General features: G+C 38.1%; 1 protein-coding gene and 1 long non-coding RNA gene across 2 annotated transcripts; one reads left to right on the forward strand and one right to left on the reverse strand.

Moving 5' to 3' along the window:
• The first annotated feature begins 12018 nt into the window (after positions 1 to 12018).
• Positions 12019 to 15295, forward strand: LOC104440793 (40S ribosomal protein S14-3). Its single transcript, XM_010053765.3, has 6 exons — positions 12019 to 12161; positions 12835 to 12954; positions 13043 to 13088; positions 13852 to 13937; positions 14210 to 14339; positions 14977 to 15295. The coding sequence occupies exons 1-6, from the start codon at positions 12159 to 12161 to the stop codon at positions 15042 to 15044; spliced, it is 453 nt and encodes a 150-aa protein (XP_010052067.1). The 5' UTR covers positions 12019 to 12158; the 3' UTR covers positions 15045 to 15295.
• A 937-nt stretch (positions 15296 to 16232) lies between these two features.
• Positions 16233 to 17166, reverse strand: LOC120292958. The gene is made up of 2 exons (XR_005550551.1): positions 16731 to 17166; positions 16233 to 16530 (listed from the first exon to the last, which is right to left on the reverse strand). It is a non-coding gene; the product is annotated as an uncharacterized LOC120292958 (long non-coding RNA).
• Between the last annotated feature and the right edge of the window lie 3917 nt (positions 17167 to 21083).

Genomic DNA, 21083 nt, shown 5'->3' on the forward strand with positions numbered 1-21083 from the left:
TATAATGTTCAACGAAGGGAAAATTATGGTTGGACCTCGAAGATGTGGTGCTATTGTGATGTATGACTTAGAGCAATGTTACTATGATGTGTGTTTAAAGCTTGGATGTGGTATTGTGATGTGACGATAATTTTTAGGGGTTAGATGTGAAATGTGACGTGTGACGACGATTTTAAAGGCTCAAAATGGTTGTCATAGGGACGTCTAGTCTTTTTCTTTTTTTTTAAATTGAAGTGTTGAAATGAGTGTCGTGAAGACCTATGTTTATTGTGGGGACCTTTGTTTTATGGTTAATATTTTAAAGGAAAGCAAATAATCAAAGTGGCTGTCATATAGGGGCATATTGTTAGTGTGAGGACATCTATTTGTCGTGAAAGGTATCTTTATAGTAAATGGCTTGATATGTGCATCTCTCATCTCTTCATTTTTCTTTAATAAAGTCCATAAGAGTGGGGGAACTTTCATGTACAATTGTCTATTGTTCTTTATGGATGTGGTCCTAAAAGGTAATTATTATTTTTTTCTTAATGTAGAAATGACTTATAATAAAGATTATGTTGATATTATAATTTGCTACAATTGGGATTTTGTAATTGAGGAGAATGAGTGAGATTATGAGGGTGGAAATAGACGCGTGAACCCCTAGAGTGCCATAAGTTGGTACAAAAAGACACTTAAGTGCCAAAACTTACGAAAGTAATACTTAAGTGCCAAAATCGGAATAAAATGTATTTAAGTGTCAAACCAGCCAAAATGCTAACGTGGCAATTTTTCGATGAAGCAAGTGCAAAACGACATCGTTTTAATGCTGACGTAGTCAAAAAATAATATAAAAATTAATTAAATTAAATTTGAAATTAAATTTATTTAAAATATTTAAAAACAAAAAATTTTAATATTAAAAAATTAAAAGGGGGAGGCGGCGAGGGCCCCACCGCCGTAGGAAGAGCCGGCGACGGAGGGGGAGGGTTGGCCGGGCTTCCGTTGGCGTGGGGAGCCGGCGGCTAAGGGTTGAGCTCTCGTTTGCCTACCCCTTTTTTTTAATTTTTTTAATATTTGTATTTGTATTTTTAAATATTCTAAATAAATTTAGTTTTAAATTAAATTAATTTAATTTTTATATTAATTTATTACTATGTCAGCACCAAACGATGTCATTTTGCATTTACTTTGCTAGAAATTGCACACGTCAGCATTTTGGCCGAATTTTGGCCAAAGTGGTACTTAAGTAATCAATTTTTCTTTGAATGTGGCATTTAAATGTCACTTTTATAAGTTTTGGCACTTAAGTATCCCTTTGTGCCAATTTATAGCACTTGAAGCGATATTTTGCTGGTGAAAATGAGGGCACCATTTTTGTCAATATAAAGAAGGTATTTTATATAAAATTCGTTAGGAATATAATGACATATTTGCCTTATAAAATACATAAATTGTTGTATTGTGTTACTAGAAAAAGCTTGAGAGATAATTTGAGAAACTTAGAAGATGATAATGATTTTAGGGATGTCCTATACCATTATCTTCATAGCAAAAAAGTAAAATTATACGTTGAGTACGATAATGATAATGAGGACGAAGATAATGACGGAGAGAGCGCCCAAATAAGAAAAGAGGGAGATGGTATTCATGGTAGTACTGAAGTTAGGGATAAATGAGAGCAGGATAGACAGAATGGAGAGGAGAGGGACGTAGATGGAAATCACCAAAGTGATTATGACATAGGTGATGTCATAATTACTAGATTAGATTAGGAAGTAGCTTAATCCAGTGATGATGAAGATAAATGATTGCTTATTGAAAATTTCTTAAATGATAACGACAACGAGGAGCATCACAGTCAAGGAAAAAGTAAATGGAGTTTTTGTCAGATAGGTTTATAGCTTTGCATGTTGCTGATGTTGCTGGTGGGGAGATTGATTATGAAGAAAACGTTAAGAATGCTACTACCAGGATAAGCTTAAAGAAAATCAAGGAGCTATGCATAGAAGAAAAAGTAAGTTTCCTTCTTATGATCCATCAATTGCATCTCCTACTTTATCTATAGATGTGAAATAATTTAGGGAAGTTATACTAATTAACTCTATTGACGCACAAAGGAATATTAACTTCATTAGAAACATTAAAACATTTATAAGAGCTAGATGTTCGTAGCAACATTATCCATGGAAGATCTACGGCGCATTTGTTAGGAGAAGTGGATTCTTTCATATTAGAGCCTACCAAGAGGAACATACTTGGTCCATTAATTTTGAAAATAAAATGGTAACAAATGCATGATTGTCTAAGCACTTCTTCAATCGGATCAAGCTAATGCCTCAAATGAAGAGTACTGAGTGCGAGATATTGGTGAAGGAGCTTGTAGGCATCAATGTATACAGAAATCAATGCAAAAGATTAAAGCAAAAAATGATGAAGATATTCATTGGTCAATACGGCAACGAATATGGGCAATTATAGGATTATGCTTAAGAGTGTAAGCTGAAAAACTCTTCAAGTACAGTATATGTAGAGGTTGTGGAGAGGTCACTTCCTGATAGTAGGACCAAGTTCGATAAGTTCTATGTGTGCTTCGATGCATGTAAACGAGGATTTTTATCTAGTTGTAGACGAATTACAAGATTTAACGGTTGTTTTTTGAAAGGTTTGTGTAAGGGAGAATTGCTTGTCATAATTGGAAGAAATAACCAAATTTTTCCACTAGATTGGACTATTGTGAGGGTAGAGAACAATGACAATTGGTCCTAGTTCCTAAAAAATCTGATAATTGATTGAAGATAACAAATAGGAAAAGGGTAAGTGTTCATTAGCAACAAAAGGTAATGTTTGTTTTTTTTAAAAATCTAGTCAATTTCTTATTTTGAATTATTGTAGGGACTGATTCCGGCAATAGTTGAGTTGTTGCCTTATACCGAATATCGAATGTGTGTACGGCACATGTACATAAATTGGGCAAAGAAAGGGGATAAATTGCAGTCGCAATTTTGATAGCTAACAAAAAGCACGAATATGACTGACTTTAGGATGGCCAAAGAAGAACTACTTCAGTTAACAAATGAAAGTTTTGATACAATATTGTCGCGACCAATTTTTCGGGGTTTGAACCACCTAGAGTTTGGCTAATGGATTGATAAGCCTAAACTTAACTCAAGCTCTCCCAAGCCCATACCAATTCGCGACTTAAGTTCAAGTTTATAACATGCAAATGATTTTTTTATCAGGAGTCGCCACTAATCTATTTTTTTGGTGGGTCGATTAGAAACCCAAGTAAAGTAACGGGAGTTTCACTTTACTCCTACGAACAAGAGACTATGGGTACGGGGACTTGGTTACACTAGATTTTTCTAATGCCCTTTCGGTACCATACTTTTATTATTTTTTTTAAAAATTGTTTTGCAGGCAGTTCTGATTGATTTTAAATCTATTTCCTAACATGTGAGGTGATCATGTGGGTGCACAAACCACCAATTTAACATCCAAGAAAGCAATGAAATAATAAAAAAAAATGCAGGGACTTACCTTATAGCAACGAAAGCATCTGCATGGTTAGATTAAAAATTCACATCATCAACCTTAGATATAATTTCTAATTAACACGCAATTTCTTTTATTTGTTTTCACTTAATTAATGAGAATCATGCAATAAGCAATGCAATATTAATTAAATGACCTAATTCTAATGTCATGCAATTAAATGGATCTAATTCTATATGATGTGCACGTGATTTCTTATTTTCTTAATAAGAATGCAATCTATCTAGGAGAAATTATTTAAACCTATAATTAATAAACATGCAATCCTAACATGTAATGACGTGCAAAATATGCCATAATTCTACATGACATATGCATGAAGTGTGATTTTTTAATTAATTTCGAAATTAAAAAAATGTCAAATGATTAAACATGCAATTTAAGCTAACAAAAATCTAACATCCTAAATTTATGTTTTTTTTTTTTTCGATAATTCATGATAAATAAAATGCTTAATCTAAATATGCAAATAACCCTAGAGCATGCAATATTCTAACAAGGCAAATCATTCAAAATCATCAAAAATATCACACATCGTTCAGATCAAGAGGTAATATTTCGCTGATAAAATCGATAAATTGATCTTAAGCCTTAAAGATCAAAATATTAATTTTGTTCCCGCTTGATTAATTATTCCATCTAAAGCCTTATAGATGAAATAAAAAAACCGGTGTGCGGTTGCGAATTGGGCAATAAATCATAATTGGGAACATGCCAATAATTCAAATATTGCACGTAAGGTATAGAAAATCATGTATTAGGCAATGAAATATCCAAATCAAATTTAGATAAGATAATTACCTAATTTCGCAAATAATATTACCAAATTTGAACTCTTCGGAATTTGCTCGATGGATGACCGGCGGTGTGTGGTGGTGTTCATCAGAACGTTTCGATTAGTTCAGAAACTCGCCGAGGGTAAGGACTCTGGACTTTCTTTTATTATTTCTTCTTCGAGGATGTTCTGCATGTGGCCAACGTAAATGGATCCTGGGGAAATAAGTCAAGACATAATAGAATATGAATGTCACATAGAGATGAAGAATCGGTCTCCACTTAATCCATCTTTTTGCTCTTAGTTCTCGGGTCCCTCGTATGACGCGAGGTCGTGCTTTGGTCAAAGCTTCCCTCAATGAACCTACAAAACAGAAACGTGGCTGGATCGGTGTCGAGGGAAAGCAGTATCTTCGTCGAAAATCTGCGGGGCTACTGGTGTGGTTCGGATCCGAGTGGGTATGTTCGACTCGTCAAAGGCTCCGCTGGAGATCAGCAGAAGAGGGGAGGCAGCGACATGTTGAAGGCGTCGGGCTGGTCAGCGATCGGATCGGCAGCTCATCGCCGTGGGGATCGGCAGTAATAAGCCTCGCTATCAATCTTTCTCTTTTTAAAAACTTGGCCAAAACAGGACAAATTTCACCGCGTATTGCGAACGTCCTTTTGTGCCCACTGACGAATCCTGGAGGGAAAGAAACTATAATGGGAATGTGACCAGAAAAGAATTGATGAAGAGTCGACCTGGATGCTTTGCTGGTGTCACTTGAGTTGCTCATAAAATCGTTAAAGCGGCTGTGGCGGGGTTGGAGATGATGCCGGTGCTGGATTGGAATGCGCTGGGATGGCTGAGTTCTTCGTCGGGCGGAGAAATCACTGCAAGTGGCGTTGCTGGTACGAGAACTTGGGCACGGCTGTTGAAGGTGACCAGCCTTGACGGCTAAAAAACGAAATCCCTTCTCTCTCTCCCCGTCCTCTCCCTAAAACCGAAGAAAACCCTCACTTTTGCTCTCCATTTTTTTCGGATTTTTCCCCCTCTCTGCGGTGTCCCAAGTGTGGACTTGTGCATGAATTCTCGCAGAGTAAAAAAGAATGGCAGTGAGATGTTGATGTAGATTAGGCATGAAAGCCCACGGTGACCGAGAAATTGAACCTAGACAGCAAGTGAAAACACGAAAATAAATGAGTTAAAAGATTTAAATAGCGAAACGGAATTTCACGTGATCAAACTAAAAAAATGCTTGACTTAGCTTTATGCTTGTCGTCAATATCCACAAAGCGAGATGAACGCGGCACGTCGAGAGGACTGCCAACGCCATAGTCCAATTCGGCGAATTCTCGGGATAGTGGACATGAGATGTTTGAGGGTGTGTCCCGCTTTTTTTCACAAAATTTGGTCCCTTTTATAGTGGTTCCGAGCACCATCTTCCATGGCAATTTTTGAGCTTTCTTTTTTCGTTGCCTCAATTTATGGTTTGCAAATTGGAGCAAAATCTTGCAATCGGCTTGATTTTTCCTTGGATGTTTCAATTCCTTTCCTTTTATCAAACTCATTGCTTTTTTTATTCACCAAATTTATTTGACGAGAATTTGTTTCCACATTTACTATGATTTGAATATTCGCCGGAGCAAAGATGGTTAATCAAAATTTCCACATTCCATTCATAACCAAATCAGACTGATCCTCCCCTCATTTTCCTTTTTCTTTTTATTTGTTCAAAATGAAATTTTATTTTTCCAAAATTAGGTGTCAACAAATATTCCAAACAGAACTAAAGTATTAGTGTAGAAAGTTTTTCAACGAGGAATTCAAATGCGATAACATTGACAATAACATATGCGAATCATTCAATGGGAGGATAATAGATGCTAGATGCAAACCAATCATTTTGATGTTTAAAGATATATGGGTTATGATCATGACTCGGTTACACAAACAAAAAGACAAGGCTGCAAAGTAGACTAGGCAATGTAGTCCTAGAATTACTAAGAAATTGGATGAGAACTTGGCTGCAAGTAAGTATTGTCATCCCATTTAGAATCGAGATGAAAGATATGAGATAATGAAGTGTTTCAATAAGTATGTTATTCATTTAGGTACAATGAAGTGTTCATATAGAGCATGTCAACTAAGTGAAATTCATTGTGCAAATGCCATATGTGTCATCCAATTGAAGGGTCACAACGCAGAGGATTACACTGATGATTAGTACAAGAAATTGAAATATTTTACTTCATACCAATTAATGATGCAGTCAATCAAAAGTAACAAGTTCTGGGAGCTAACAGGTCGTGAAGCACCTCAACCTTTGTCACTAAAGAAGAAAATGGGAAAGCCAAAGCGAAAATGAATAATGATGGAGGAGGAGGTCTCAAGTCAACATAGGATGAGTAGGGCATGTGTAAAAATGATGTACTCTTATTACCATGTAATAAGGCACAATACTAAACATTGTTAATTAAGGAAGTAGTAAGAATAGTCTAGGCTAGTTGAAAGGCCTAGTGAAGGGACAATTGAAGAAATGCAAATAGAAAGGCAAAGTGAGTCGAATATTCTTCAGTTGATAACGATAAACCTAGTAAGTCATAACATTTGTGTTTATGTTGCTTTATGGTTTATTACAAATATGTACATAGATACAATTGGCCTTGTATATAATGTCTTTGTCTTTGTTAGGTCACGAGAATGACACATGAAGGATTAACCGAAACCCTTGCTGTACTTGAAACTGAAGGGTCTATTCGAAGAAGGCAAGGTAGAAGACAGCCAGCTAAATGATTGGCCGAAGCCACTAAAGAGCTAGTTAAATCGCCTTTTCTTCAGTAGCAGAGAAAAAAAATACCCGTTAAGTTCAACAATTTGTGTTTAGTTTTCATTTACGTTAATATATGACCCGATGTTATATTTATGATGTATTTTGCCTCTTTCTTATATTTGAATAAGGCAAGCTAAAGTTCAATTGCCAACAGAGGGCCCAACTCAAAGGCCACCACAAGATCCATCACAAAGGTCACCATAAAAGCCACCGGAATGGTCATTACAAGGGCCACCACAAAAGCTAACAAAATGTGTCACTAAGGCTAAAGAGCTAGATAGAAGAACAACTAGAAGAAGACTAAGTTAAGGGCCAGCTACAAGAAAGTCATCTACAAGATGCCCTGTTGAGGAATTGGTCGAAGAAACCCATGCTGTAACTGAATGGCCAAAACAATGGCACAAGAAATCGTAGGCAAGAAGAAGGGCTAACAAATCACAAGTACCTGAAAGTGACGCTCCCCTTCAAACAAGAAGGACTCTTGGGAAGATGCTAAGACAATATGGTTATTGCTTTTATATAGATGAGCATATCGGAACAATCATTCTTACTATAAGTTTTATTGGCTGCATTTAATTTAATTTATGGTGCAAACTTTTGCTAATAATTGAGTTTTTTTTTTGTAACCTGGGAGAAGTTCGGAGGTTCTTATTTATCAAGGCCCAATTTAAGGATCAACAGTTGCACTAACAAAGAAGAAGACATCGACTACACCCACAAGAAAAAAAAAGTAAGAATCTAGTTGTAGGTCTATCTGAATCAATTCAGCCTACGACAGTTGCAACTCCTTCTAAATCAATTCAGCTTGTGACAGTTGCAGCTCCATCAAAATCAGTGCATCCTAAGACAGTTGAAGAATAAATCACATATCCAATTAGAAAAAAATGCAAGGATTATGAATCAAGTGAAAGGTCCATCAATAAGAGCACGGACAAGAGGAGTTGTGTATATTAATTGATGAAATGGGATGAGATAGGTTTATAGGGCTGAGGAATCAGTTGTTTTGTTTATAATTTGCTATGGATGGTTTTTTTTTTTTTTTTTTTTGGGTTTGTTATTGAGTTTGTGAGACTTAATTTCAATATCAATTGGAACGATTTTGCTGCTTGTCATTTTTATCTTTTTCATTTTTTGGATTCTACTTCTAGTGGTGGGTCTGTGGTGGTAGCTGAAGTGCTCATGTGGCTAGTGGCGGCGGCTAGTGAAGCTTGGTGGTGGTGGATCTATTGTGGGGGTTGGGTTAGGGGCTCGTGCTATGCCTGATATTGGTGCAAGTATGCAGTGTGCATAGCTTACACCAGCACAAACCCATCACCCACCACTAGCAATGGCTACTAATAATGAGTTTATGGTGGTGGCTGCGTGCTGGTGTGGCTGGTGGTGGTAGCTAGTGATGGCTGCTGGTGCTTAGTGGTGGTGGGTCTATTGTTGGGGTTAGGTTGTGACTCGTGCTATACCTAGTGTAAGTGTGAAAAATTCTCAATGTCTCCCTAAACATCTCTTATTTTTCAGCCTGGTAGAATTATTTGAGAAATACAACTCGGATAGTTAGAAATGTTATCATTCTTACACCTTTAAGTATCTCTATGTTCTAAACTAAATTTCTAAGTAGTTTACTGCTAAAATGTTGTCTCTAAATGGCTTGAATAAGAAATTCGCCTATTGTGGGAAGGCACACCTACAGAAAAACTAACTCTGTCTTCCTTCATTCTAAGCATAGCACCAAATAGTACTAATGCAAGGCACCTTGCTCCAGCAACTTCTGTAGCAACACACTACCAACACAGTAGTGGCCGGGGGTGGCTCAAGGTGGTGCCTAGGGTGTGTGGTGTGGCTCATGGTGATGGCTGGAAGCCAATGGTGGCCAGTGGTAGGTGGTGGTGGTGGTGGTGTAATATTTAGAAAAAACAAACAAAAAAAATGGCACTTAACTAATTACATTCTAAAAAATTTAACATTTAAGTGTTCACTTTTAATCATAAGTGACACTTAAGTGAATATTTTTTTTATCACGACTAGCATTTAAGTAATCACTATGTACAACTTATGGCACTCAAATAATCACTCGTGTATGTCCTATATATATAAGCTACTAGTTTATATATTTAGTTCAACTTTTGGCAATTCTATTCAATTCAATATTTGCTACTAGTTTACGCTCAGTTCAAGTAAAAGAGTCACCACAACACATTGACCCAATACACATCCATCATTACCGGTTTATATTTAAGAACAAGTAAAAACATAGTACAAACAATATCTCATTCACTTATTCCCTTTCTTTTATATCCCCACAAACATAAGAAGTAAACCACAATACATATGACAACACAAACAAAAACAAAGCGAAAACAAAACTTCTTTGCATCTTCCAAAAGAAAAAACCTACATTTGATCCAAAAAAATTATATTGGTCCACTCATTTTAGAGAAAAAAAATAGCATCACAATAAACGTTTGGTAACACTTCTATTCAATTTTCATCATTGAAACTTCATTATTCAAATTGTTAGCTAAAAATGTTTGAGCTTACATTAAGTTAACATCGTCCAAGTCATCCACAAGCGTAGATAGAGGTTGATGTCGTCTATCAAGTAGGTCCAATATTACCTATATGGCTCGATGAGAGAATTTCACATCGACCCATTTGAAGTATTTGCATTTCGATCTTTCTTTATATCGGGCGTATCCATGGAATCTTCTCCCGAAATTCATTCGAGGCCACGATATTTTTCTTGGACTCGGTAACCTACAAAAACATAAACATTCACCTTCTCCTTTGCTTCGGCAAGAAGAATTTGAGCCATTGTTGAAAGTCTTGCTCTCCAATATTCGGCTATAGAATTTGGAGCAAATAAAATTAGGATTCGGGATTAGGGTTCAAGCGATTCAATGGGGATTTTGCCCAACTTAGGGTTTTAGATTTAGGGTCATTGGGGAGACGATGTCGTTTTGGCCAATTTAAAGGCTTTATTTTGGCCAACTATGAAAATAATGTCGTTTTGGATGAATCAAAGCTAAGTCAACTCTTTGACGAGCCACGTAAGCGAGCAATATTAATATTTAATTGCCACGTAGGATTTCCAGTAGGGTTCATCAGAGGTGGCACTCAAGTGTCCCATTTTTTAATAAACGTGGCACTTAAGTGTCACTTGTAACTTTTGACACTTCAGTGTTCAATTGTGCCAAGTTTTGGCGTTTGGGGTATTCTTTTGCCAAGAGCTAGCAATCTATGCCTACTCTCTCCTACTTTGGGATCTAATCCAAGCATCAAATCTCTCTTTCAATCCATTCAACTTAATCATGTCCTTGGTGAATGGTTTGAAAAACTTTCGCCACATGGCTAAACATCATAATGTGGATCGAAATACAATAAGACCGTGAAGGAAATGAGCGAAACAATATGACGGTATTACTTATTGGTCAATCTAAATGAACCAAATTATAAGCTAAAATGGAATATTATTAGGTCCATTTTCAGTGCAAAAAATTGTTTATGCATTCAATTTTTGATGGACATGTAGATTTTGATGCAGAACACTGTACTTTGGACGAGAAAGTTCACTTTTAGGCTTCTCTTTCGGCACAATACTCTAGATGGTATGGAATAAGTTAAACCAATTGCATATGTCTAACCAATAACTTTTGGATTTTTGTTCCACTGCCAATAAGTACTTTCCACTTTCGCCTTTATATAATTGACATATGAATAAGTTCATCACAAAGTACTGCCACAAGTTTTCAAATGAAAGAAAAAAAGCAACAAGATCTCTAAAAAAATCTTTTTGATGTGATCTTTCTTAGACATTTCGCTATGTTGAAAGTCTAATATATAACTAACGATTCACACCTACTTTTTCCCATCGTGAATCTAGTCCATGCATCGCACCTCTATTTTAATTTATTGAATTGAACCATCGCATCAAATGAGAAACTAGAGCAATTCATAAGAATCTTTGGAGCATACTAAAAGATGACTCGCGCTATGTCCTTATTTAAATGGATTTTTTTTCTTATCCATTTGCTCGACAATCCTAAATCTCTTTCAACGAACTATCGAATTTATTATTATAATTGAGGTAAAGCATTTGATAAAAAAGCATAGGTAAAGTTAATGACCATCTTTGTCCCATCCCAACCCTTAGATATTCAATTTCGAAATTAGCAACAAATTTTGGATAGTACTACAATGGAAAGTAGAAAATGGAAAAAAAAAAATGTAAGAATATTTAGGGCGCGTTTGTTTGTGTTTCTGTTCAAAAAGTGTTCCGAGAAACAAAAATAGAAAAAACTATTTACATTAGAACAATTTTTGACCAGAAAAATACGTTTAGTAAACTTGTTTCAGGAATAAAAAAAAAAATAGAAATATGTTTTGTAAATTTATGTTCCTTTTTGTTTTTTTTTTAATTTTTAATTTTCTTTTTCTTTTTTTCATTCTTTTTCCTTTTTTTCTTCTTTTGGTGGCGGCCTCGCCTAGCCACGCAAGGCTCGCGACCCCGACGAGGCCGAGCCTCGCCCGCGTCGCGATGCTCGACCTCGCCAGGGCCGGCGATGCTCCGTCGAGTTCGCCGGCCCTCAACGGCGTTGCCAGCCCTTGACAACCGGTCGCTGGCCATGGCCGAGGCCAGCAACCGACCAAAGAAAAAAAAGAAGAAGAAAATAAAGGAGAGAGAAAATGTGTTCTTAAAAATTATTCAAGAAACGAGAAACAAGTTCTTTTTTTGTTTCTTGTTTTTGTTCCAATTTTGTTTTCAGGAACAAAAAAACAGATTTGGAATAAAAACGCAAACAAAAAATAAAAGTGCAACCATGCCCTTATTGAAAAAAAAAAAAAAAAAAAGAGAAAGGAAACTGCAAGGGTAGTCTCGGAAACTCGCTGCTCAGCTTCCCCTGAAAAACCCTAACCCTAATCCTAACCCGCCATATAAAAACTGAGGTGATACGGCAGCGTGCCATTCCTCTGGCCTGACATTTTCGCTGCCGTCGTCCCCGAAGCCGTGAGCACTCGAGATCTCAGTTCGACGCATCTGCAACCATGGTGAGCGGCTGTCCTGTATCTCTCTCTTCTATCTGTCTGAAATCTGCACGACAAAGTATGAATTTTGAGTGAGTTCTTGATCGATTGCGGAACTTCCTTGTTTCGGATTCTGCGTTCGTGGGTTTCGATCGAGAGGATGAGAGCGCGCGTATGGACAGATCCAGGGCTCAGTTTCTCGCATTCCATGAATTACCCTCGATTGCACTTGATGTTGCCGTGTCGACTTGGTGGAAAAGGTTGGAGCTTGTGAGCTTGTAGCAATGCCGCCCTCTTTGTGCGTCGCGAACCGTCGACGATTTGGCCTGTTTGCTGTTCGATTGCGTCTATTCCTGTTGCGTGTCTGAGATTAAATTGGTGGCTGGGAGTTCTGTTTATCCAATTTGAAGTCTTGAGCCGTGCGGATCTTAGCTCACTAGTGCTCTAGCTGTTTGGCCCCGTCTGTTGCTATGATTCGATGATAATTGCAGTGGGTGTTGAATGGTTCGTTCAGGAGAAGATGTAGTTATGTGATTATGGGGTCATTGTGTTTTGGTTGGCACTTTACATTTTGGGAAGCCGCAAGATGTTCTCGAACTTGCTTGCTGCCTGCTGTCTTTTGGGGTTCTTTATGTTTTGACCGTTTGATTAGAATTCCTTTGATTATGATACATGTATTCTTTTTATGCTGTTTCAGTCGAAGAGGAAGGTCAGAGAGCCGAAGGAAGAAAACGTTACCCTTGGTCCTGCCGTTAGAGAGGGAGAGTACGTCTTTGGCGTTGCTCACATTTTTGCCTCCTTCAATGACACATTCATTGTAAGTGTATTATGATTGATTTTGTTAATAAGTTGGTTTGTTCTTTATAAACCCTTAATTGGAATTTTTATTCTTGCTTGAACTTCAGCATGTGACTGATTTATCTGGTAGGGAGACCCTCGTCCGTATTACTGGTAAGCAAGTCATGATTATAAATTTTACTGTTGGATCCTGTGCAAGTTGCTTTTTTTTTTTTTTTTACATTGTGATCGTATGCACACTGAGTAGGATGTCAAATAATCGAAATCCCTTGTAGGCACAATGATTCATTTCATGTTATGATAAGCAAAGAAAACGTTTAGACCAGTTAGGTGTATGTTGAGTCCTGATTTCACCTCATTCAGTCATTATATTTTGCTGAGTCAAAATTTTCACTACTGTTATTTTATGTACAAGCTTAGAGTTGGTAAAGTAAGCTGTGGTTAATGTTGTTGTCGAAGGTAAAAGGAAGAGAAAACAAATAAAAAATGGAAGTGGTTGCTTTGACCAAAAATAGGGGATTTAAAAAGTCTTATAAATGAAATTCATCAGAGTCAAACTAGGGTAACTAATTACAGCTACAAGGTAAGAGTTAAAAACTCACTTGGAACTGGAAAACAGTGTCCATTCCGAGACTAAGTTCTCTATGATATACACTGGCACTTTTTCTGCTAATTATCTCCTATTATTCATCTCATCCCTTTTGAGTTGAAATGCATGTTCATTCTCCTAGTCTAAAGTGATCATTGAAGAAGAGATACACATTAGAAGTTTTAGGAGGACAAAAGTGACTTACTTTAGCAATATTGAGGGATTAGCTTTAGGCTTATCATCTATTGCCTTTTCTCCTTGCAATTTTCCATGTTTGCATCCAAAATTGACTGCTGTGTAATGGGTAGTTATACTTTCATATAACAGGTGGTATGAAGGTGAAAGCTGATAGAGATGAGTCTTCTCCATATGCTGCCATGCTTGCAGCCCAGGATGTTGCCCAAAGATGCAAGGTTTCTTCTTGTTTCTCTTTATAAATCCCAAAATATTCCCCCATTTATGTGAAATGTTACCTGGGGAGAGAGAGGCATTTAATTTTTCTCCTTGCTCTCTCTTTCATAGTATACCCACGCACCCTTGTATTTACTTTAGGGTTATTCTTCTACTTGTAAGTTCTCTTTTCTAATGACATAGAAACCTTTTCAATTGGCTTTTTTGTAGTACTTGTATTTGAGTTGATACATTTTCCTAAGTTTGGCATAACTATTTATCTCCCTGCATGCAGGAGCTTGGTGTCACTGCCCTTCATATTAAGCTCCGTGCAACTGGTGGGAACAAGACAAAAACTCCTGGTCCTGGTGCCCAGTCTGCCCTTCGAGCCTTGGCTCGTTCTGGAATGAAAATTGGTCGCATAGGTAAGTAATATCTTGTTAACATCGCTCAAAATGAGGGCAACTATTTTATTGGATGATGGCCAATTTTAGCTCTCTGATCGATATGATAATCACTGTTGTAGTTTGCACTTTCACCATTCTTTTTAGTAAAAGCAGTCAGCATCAGTATGCAGGCCTGGGAAAGCCGGATAACCGGCTATTCTTGATTGTATGACGGTGCTTTTCATTACTGTACAATTTGAGTTAGTTGCCATGTAGAGGAATGATTAGGCTCTCATTTTCACTGATGGTTTTTTGAGTTTTGTGCGTAATTAGCATTGTTGGTGTTAGCTATGAAAATGTTCCACCATGTTCGCTGTACATGAGAGTAGAGGATAGTCATGTCTAGGAATGACACACCATGTTCACATTTATTTTATTGTCTCACGGGGTTCCTTAAATTTCTATCACACTTGTAGAAGAATATTTTATGACGTATCTTTAATGGAAGCAAGATTCTGTTAATACACATGTTAGTTTTAATGAGGCATCATGTTGTGCAAGCATTTTTTCATACACTTGTTAGTTCCATAGGGCTCTTCACCCACCAAAATGGTATCTCCTTGCTGGCGTAAAGATTTTGTTGCTTTGATCTTGATGTAAGTTCATATTTTTCCAGAGGACGTGACACCAATCCCGACTGATAGCACCAGAAGAAAGGGTGGTAGAAGAGGAAGAAGGCTGTAGGCAATGTCTTTCGCCTTTTATCAAGCTTCAGTGTTTCAGTATCTCATATTAGCCCCGATTCTGGGGCCGGAACAGTTTTGCTCTTAGAAACTATTTTTGTACTTCCGAAAAATGGCTAGCTGGAATACTTACAGATGGAAGTTTCTGGAGAATTATGGCATTTGTGGTTCGTGATAATTGCATTTGAGATTCTCAATTATGGATTGACAAGTTCTGGAGAATAGAGTAACGTATATTTGTTTTCCTGTGGATCTTTTTGGTCTCTTCATTTGTGTGGTGTTAGAAAGTTTGCTCTCCACTGTAGGGCGAGGAATACGAAGATTAATTTATGGCAATCAAAATCTTGCCACGACGAAGGTCACATCTTTGTCCTATCACAAAAAGGTTACTTTAACGAAAAAAAATAAGCTGATGGACTTAAACTAAACATTCTGAAAAGTTATGCCATATTTACTGTCTTTTAACTTTTTGTTAGTTTTTCTGTTAAATTCTTGATGTGGAATAATGCAAGGCAACAATTTAGATGATTTGATACGGCCATGTAAAAATTCATCTCTTGTTCAGTTGCCCCTCATTCTCAGTTAAGACTCTGAGCGCACTCTTCTTCGTCCGCAGTTCCAAATTAAGTTCAGAACTCGTTCGAGCACACTATTTTATCAATCTTCTTGTCTGATTTTTTTCTCGCGAATTTGTTTGTCAAACTTGTTCTGCTTTGTCCAAAAAATCCCAAGCATTTGAATGTGAAAGATCATTTTTTTTTGGCTAGTTTGTTAAACTCGAAAAATCCCAAGCAGTTTGTATGTAGCTCGATCTTCTTGTCTTTGCTTCTTGTATGTGAGAGTTCATTTTTAATTCCAGCTTGGTTCATAAAGATTCCAAATTTACGGTGGAACTCTCGCCTGAAGCGTTTTCTCTCGAAATGCAGAGCTGTCTTCCTACCACCATGGTAGTTCGCGTCTTCAACCCTAATGGAGCAAATTTCCTTCTTCGTTGACCCTATCTCTGTTGATTTTCTTCGTTGTCATTCCTAATCGCATAACCCTCTCTGGCAAGCTCTCTTTTTTCACCCTCTCCTCTTCCGTTTACTCTTTTTGAACAGTCTTCGCTTTGGTCAGTCTCCGATTTGCTCGGATAAACCCTCTTCCTCCTCCACCTTCTATCCCTGACTTACCCATCACAATACCAGTATTCTCCGCTTACCCAGCAAACCAAACCCTATCTTTCTTCTATAAAAACTTTATCTTGACATGCATCGGCTCTAAATGTCCAAACCCTAACCACAGACATTGATGACATTTCAATCCCTTTAAGTGTTACATGGCCATATAGTCTCTGATCAGCTTTTCTCGCTTGAGCCGATTACTTTGAATGTGCTGTTAATGGATACCCAAGAAGATGTTGACAATTTCCGACTTGTTGCTCTCTGCCAGAGGATGGGGCGTCTTTGGACGGATCAGGAAATCGAAGATTGGCAAGACGAACCGCCCTTGGAAAGAGTGGAAGAATGTAAACTCATGTTAGTAGGTAAAATATTATCCAATCCTTCCATAAATTTTCAGGCTCTCCAGAATATGTTAAAGATGGCGTGGAGAACAGAACAAGTAGAGTTTACTCAATGGGAAGCGGGTACATATGTTGTAAAGTTCCAGTCGGAAAGTGAGAAGAATAGAATTTTAGAGGGCGGACCTTGGCGGTTTTCTAGTCATTTAATCATATTTCAGCCTTGGAAACCAAATACACCACTGCACTGCTATGAGTTTAATACTTGCCCTTTGTGGGTACAAGTATATGGCTTGCCTCTGGAATGGTGTACTGAAGATATGCTCAGGAAAATGTGGGAAAGGTGAGGGATGTAAAACTTGATCTTAAAGACAAATCAACAATCAGAGCAGGCAGGGTACGTGTAGAATTCAACTTAAAAGAACCACTGAAAGTGGGTCAACTCATACGTATAGCAGGCAAAGTTATATGGCTGGATTTTCGATACGAAAGATTGCCCCATTTTTGCTATTCATGTGGCAAAATCGGTCATTATGCATCATATTGCAAGGATATACCTTTCACAGAAGCAAAGATGGAAGGCAAGGAGAAAATGGCATATGGGCAGTGGTTGCGAGAGGTGAAAGAGTATAGTCCATATTGGATTACCTTTTATGAGACCCATGATAAACAGAAAGATGAGGTTGTACCCGAGACACCAAGTTCTACTCCTTTGATCCCTTCTCTTCCCCCTTGTACGGACACACATATAGCAGAACAACACTTGATTCTAGCAAATACACAAGGAGCAGCTACATCAGGTACTGCAGTCATTATAGAGAATATGTCATCATCAAAAATGCAGGATGTTCAATATAATGTAGACATTAACAGTAAGTTGGAGGGAGGCATGGAGCAACACATGGCAACTCACGGAACCTGCTCTGCTGTTCAAACCATCAAACATCAATTTTCGGAAGGTACTCTCCCATTACCTTTGATGAAGGGAAAATTTACTGGTGTTTCCGAGCAGCATAGGCAACTACAAGAAAAAACAGAAGTTGATATTAATCCCAAGAAGCTGAAGAATAACAGATTATTAACCAAGGCAATCACTTCGAAGAAACAAAAAAGATATACTCCTTATGAAATGCCCTCTACTATAATCCAGAATCTGGATGAAGCGGAGTTAATGGAGACACTGTTATGCTTGGATGAAGAGATACGGAAGCGGGCCGTGGTGGCTGGCCCTCAACAGCCACCCAATGACAAATGAAACTAATCGGTTGGAACTGTCGGGGCTTAGGTTCGGCCACGACAGTTCAAGCTCTAAAGGTCCTTGTGGCCAAAGAAGAACCCTGATCTTATCTTTTTGATGGAGACTTAAAACCAGGAGGCGAGTTCTACAAAGGTTGAAGTTTCGCCTCAAGTTTGAACTCTTTTGTGCTTAATCCTCTTGGCCGAGCGGGAGGTTTGGCTTTATTTTGGCTTGATCATATTAGTATTTCTATGACCCGTTCCGACCAGAATTTGTTGGATTTCATTTGTTTAGATACTAGAATTGGGAGATCTATGCATCTAACCTGTCTCCACGCTCCTTCTATCTATCAAGCATGTCAACCGTTTTGGGATGAACTGCGACATATTGCAATCTCTAACACAATGCCCTGGAGTTGTGTTGGTGATTTTAATGAGGTTCTCTATCATTGGGAAAAGGAAGGAAAAGACATGCCGACCCGAACAGAATGCAAGCTTTTAGGGAGGTTTTATATGACTAACGCCTTTGGTGGATTTAGCTAGTAAGGGTTGCGCTTTTACTTGGATGAATAATCGAGAGGGAGAAGAATTGGTGAAGGAAAGGTTAGATCGGGTTCTTTGTAATTTGGAATGGCAGGTGACTTATCCGTAAAGCGAGGTGATAGCCTTACTGCGGTGGGCTCGGATCACGGCCCGTTAGTATTATCTACGGAAGCCCTTCCAAAGCGTCGACGGAAGCTCTTTACTTTCGAGGCGTTTTGGCTGCAAGATAAGGAATGCAGGGAGATTATTTTTGATGCATGGAATTCAGCCCAATCATCTATGAACAATCTACCTCAAAGACTATCAAGAGTTTCTGCAGCTCTTAACAAGTGGAGTAAATCGAAATTTTCAGCACCTAGACAACAAATTTCCTATCTGCAGAACCAACTTCAAACTGTGGTGAATCAACCAACAAGTAGCATTGCTAAACAGCAAATCCATCACCTAAAGGCAGAGATTCAAAGATTATGGCAGCAAGAGGAACGGTTTTGGGCGATGAGATCTAGAATCAATTGGCTCAAGTGGGGAGACAAAAATACAAAATTCTTCCATGCGACTACATTACAACGAAGGCGGCGAAATAGAATTAGTGTGCTACAAGATGATGATAATAGTTGGGTTCGCGATGAAAAGGAAGTAAAGGCAATGCTAGTCGATTCTATTCTACTCTTTATCAATCAACGGTAGTAGAAACTATACTCCCATCCTTAACCAGTGCCCGCGGATAGTCACAATAGAGATGAATGAAGGTCTAACGGCGGCACTAACCCAAGAAGAAGTTCAACAAGCAGTCTTTGAAATGGGATCTACTAAAGCTCCCGGACCAGATGGTTTAAATGGCCTCTTTTATCAAAAACACTGGGATATTCTAAAGGAAGGAATTTTTCAAGCAGTCCAGGAGTTCTTTGAAAAGGGAGTTATGCGTGAGCTTAATAAGACAATCATCACTCTAATTCCTAAGGTACCGCATCCGAACGGTTAGAACACTATCGCCCTATAAGCTTGTGCAATTATGCCTACAAGATTATTTCTAAGATACTTGCTAATAGACTCAAACCCTGGCTAAAGGACCTAGTTTCCATTGAACAAAGTGCCTTCGTGAGCGGTCGTCAAATTCAGGATAATATTCTTATAGTCCAGGAGGTGCTTCATCAGATCCGAACTAGAAAAAGAAAAAGGGATTTTAAGGCAGTTCTGAAAATAGATATGAAAAAAGCATACGACCGAGTGGAATGGGACTTTCTTGAAGATTATCTCCTAAAAATAGGATTTCATACCACTTGGGTCAGATGGGTCATGCAATGCGTCACAACAGTCTCATTCAGTATCAAAGTCAATGGTGAACTTTTAAACTACTTCCATCCAACACGCGGTCTAAGACAGGGAGATCCTCTTTCTCCTTATTTGTTTATTTTGATGGAAAATGTCCTGTCCAATCTAATTCATCAGGCCATTGATATGGGCAATATCAAAGGTATCAAGCTCAACAGGTTCTGCCCTACCCTATCTCATTTATTTTTCGCAGATGATGCCATATTTTTCTTAGATGGCAAGTTGCTGGAATGTCAAAATCTTTCAAATATTATCAATCAATATTGTTGGGCAACTGGACAGGAGGTAAATAGGAATAAATCTGGTATATTTGTTAGTAAAGATTGCCCTGTGAGCTTACAAGAAAATTTGGCCAATGAATTCAGAGTACCTTTGATGGTTCGAACAGGCAAATATTTAGGAATTCCCTCAGACTGGGGTAGATCAAAAAGAGAACTGTTTACCTGGATATTGGCAAAAGTTGATTCTAAGTTAGATGGATGGAAAGAAAAGTTAATTTCGAAGGGCGGAAAGGAAATTCTGATTAAGTCTATTGTTCAAGCGATCCCTCAGTATGCTATGGCTATCTTTAAAATCCCTGCATCTATCTGTAAATCTGTTGAAAAGAAGATTGCTCGTTTCTGGTGGCAAAACAATAGTAAAAAACCAGGTATCCACTGGAAGAATTGGGAGGAGCTTAAACATAGGAAAAGCAAGGGCGGACTTGGTTTTCGAGACCTTATGGATTTTAACAGGGCCATGCTTGGAAAGCAAGCCTGGCGTTTAATTCAGGGACCTTCCTCTCTTTGGAGCAAGCTGTTTAAAGGTCTTTATTTTCATTCATGTGAATTCACACAAGCTGAGATAGGAAATAGACCGTCATGGGGTTGGCGGAGTCTGTTAGAAGGAAGAGATTGCATTTTACCGAAACTTCTATGGGTGGTGGGTGATGGGCGAACAATCAGATCTAGGGTAGATCGTTGGTTACCGAAAGGAATTTTGGGTGGTCCAGCTCAACAAGATGAACCTATACTGGTTGCCGATTATATAGACCCCAGTAATAACTCATGGAACATTCCACTCTTAAAAAGACTTTTTGATGAATCCACTGTGGACGAAATTCTCACCATTCAGGTAAGGCCTCATTCCATTTCTGATCAACTGATATGGACTGATTCTATTGATGGTAACTACACTGTTAAAAGCGGATACCAATCAATAAGAACAGCGACCCACTGTGGTACTCCAAACAGAGCACCTAATTCGGTTCAAAGCCAGGATATCCTATGGAAGACAATATGGAAGCTCAAACTCTCCCCAAAATACGATTATTTCTGTGGTCCCTTTGCCATGATGCTCTACCGACCAAAGCGAACCTCTTTCATCGCCATATAATCTCAAACCCTATATGCCCTCTATGTTCCACAAATTCACCAGAGACTACAATTC

This window comes from Eucalyptus grandis, chromosome 4, assembly GCF_016545825.1.
Source record: "Eucalyptus grandis isolate ANBG69807.140 chromosome 4, ASM1654582v1, whole genome shotgun sequence".
NCBI classification, from domain to species: domain Eukaryota; kingdom Viridiplantae; phylum Streptophyta; class Magnoliopsida; order Myrtales; family Myrtaceae; genus Eucalyptus; species Eucalyptus grandis.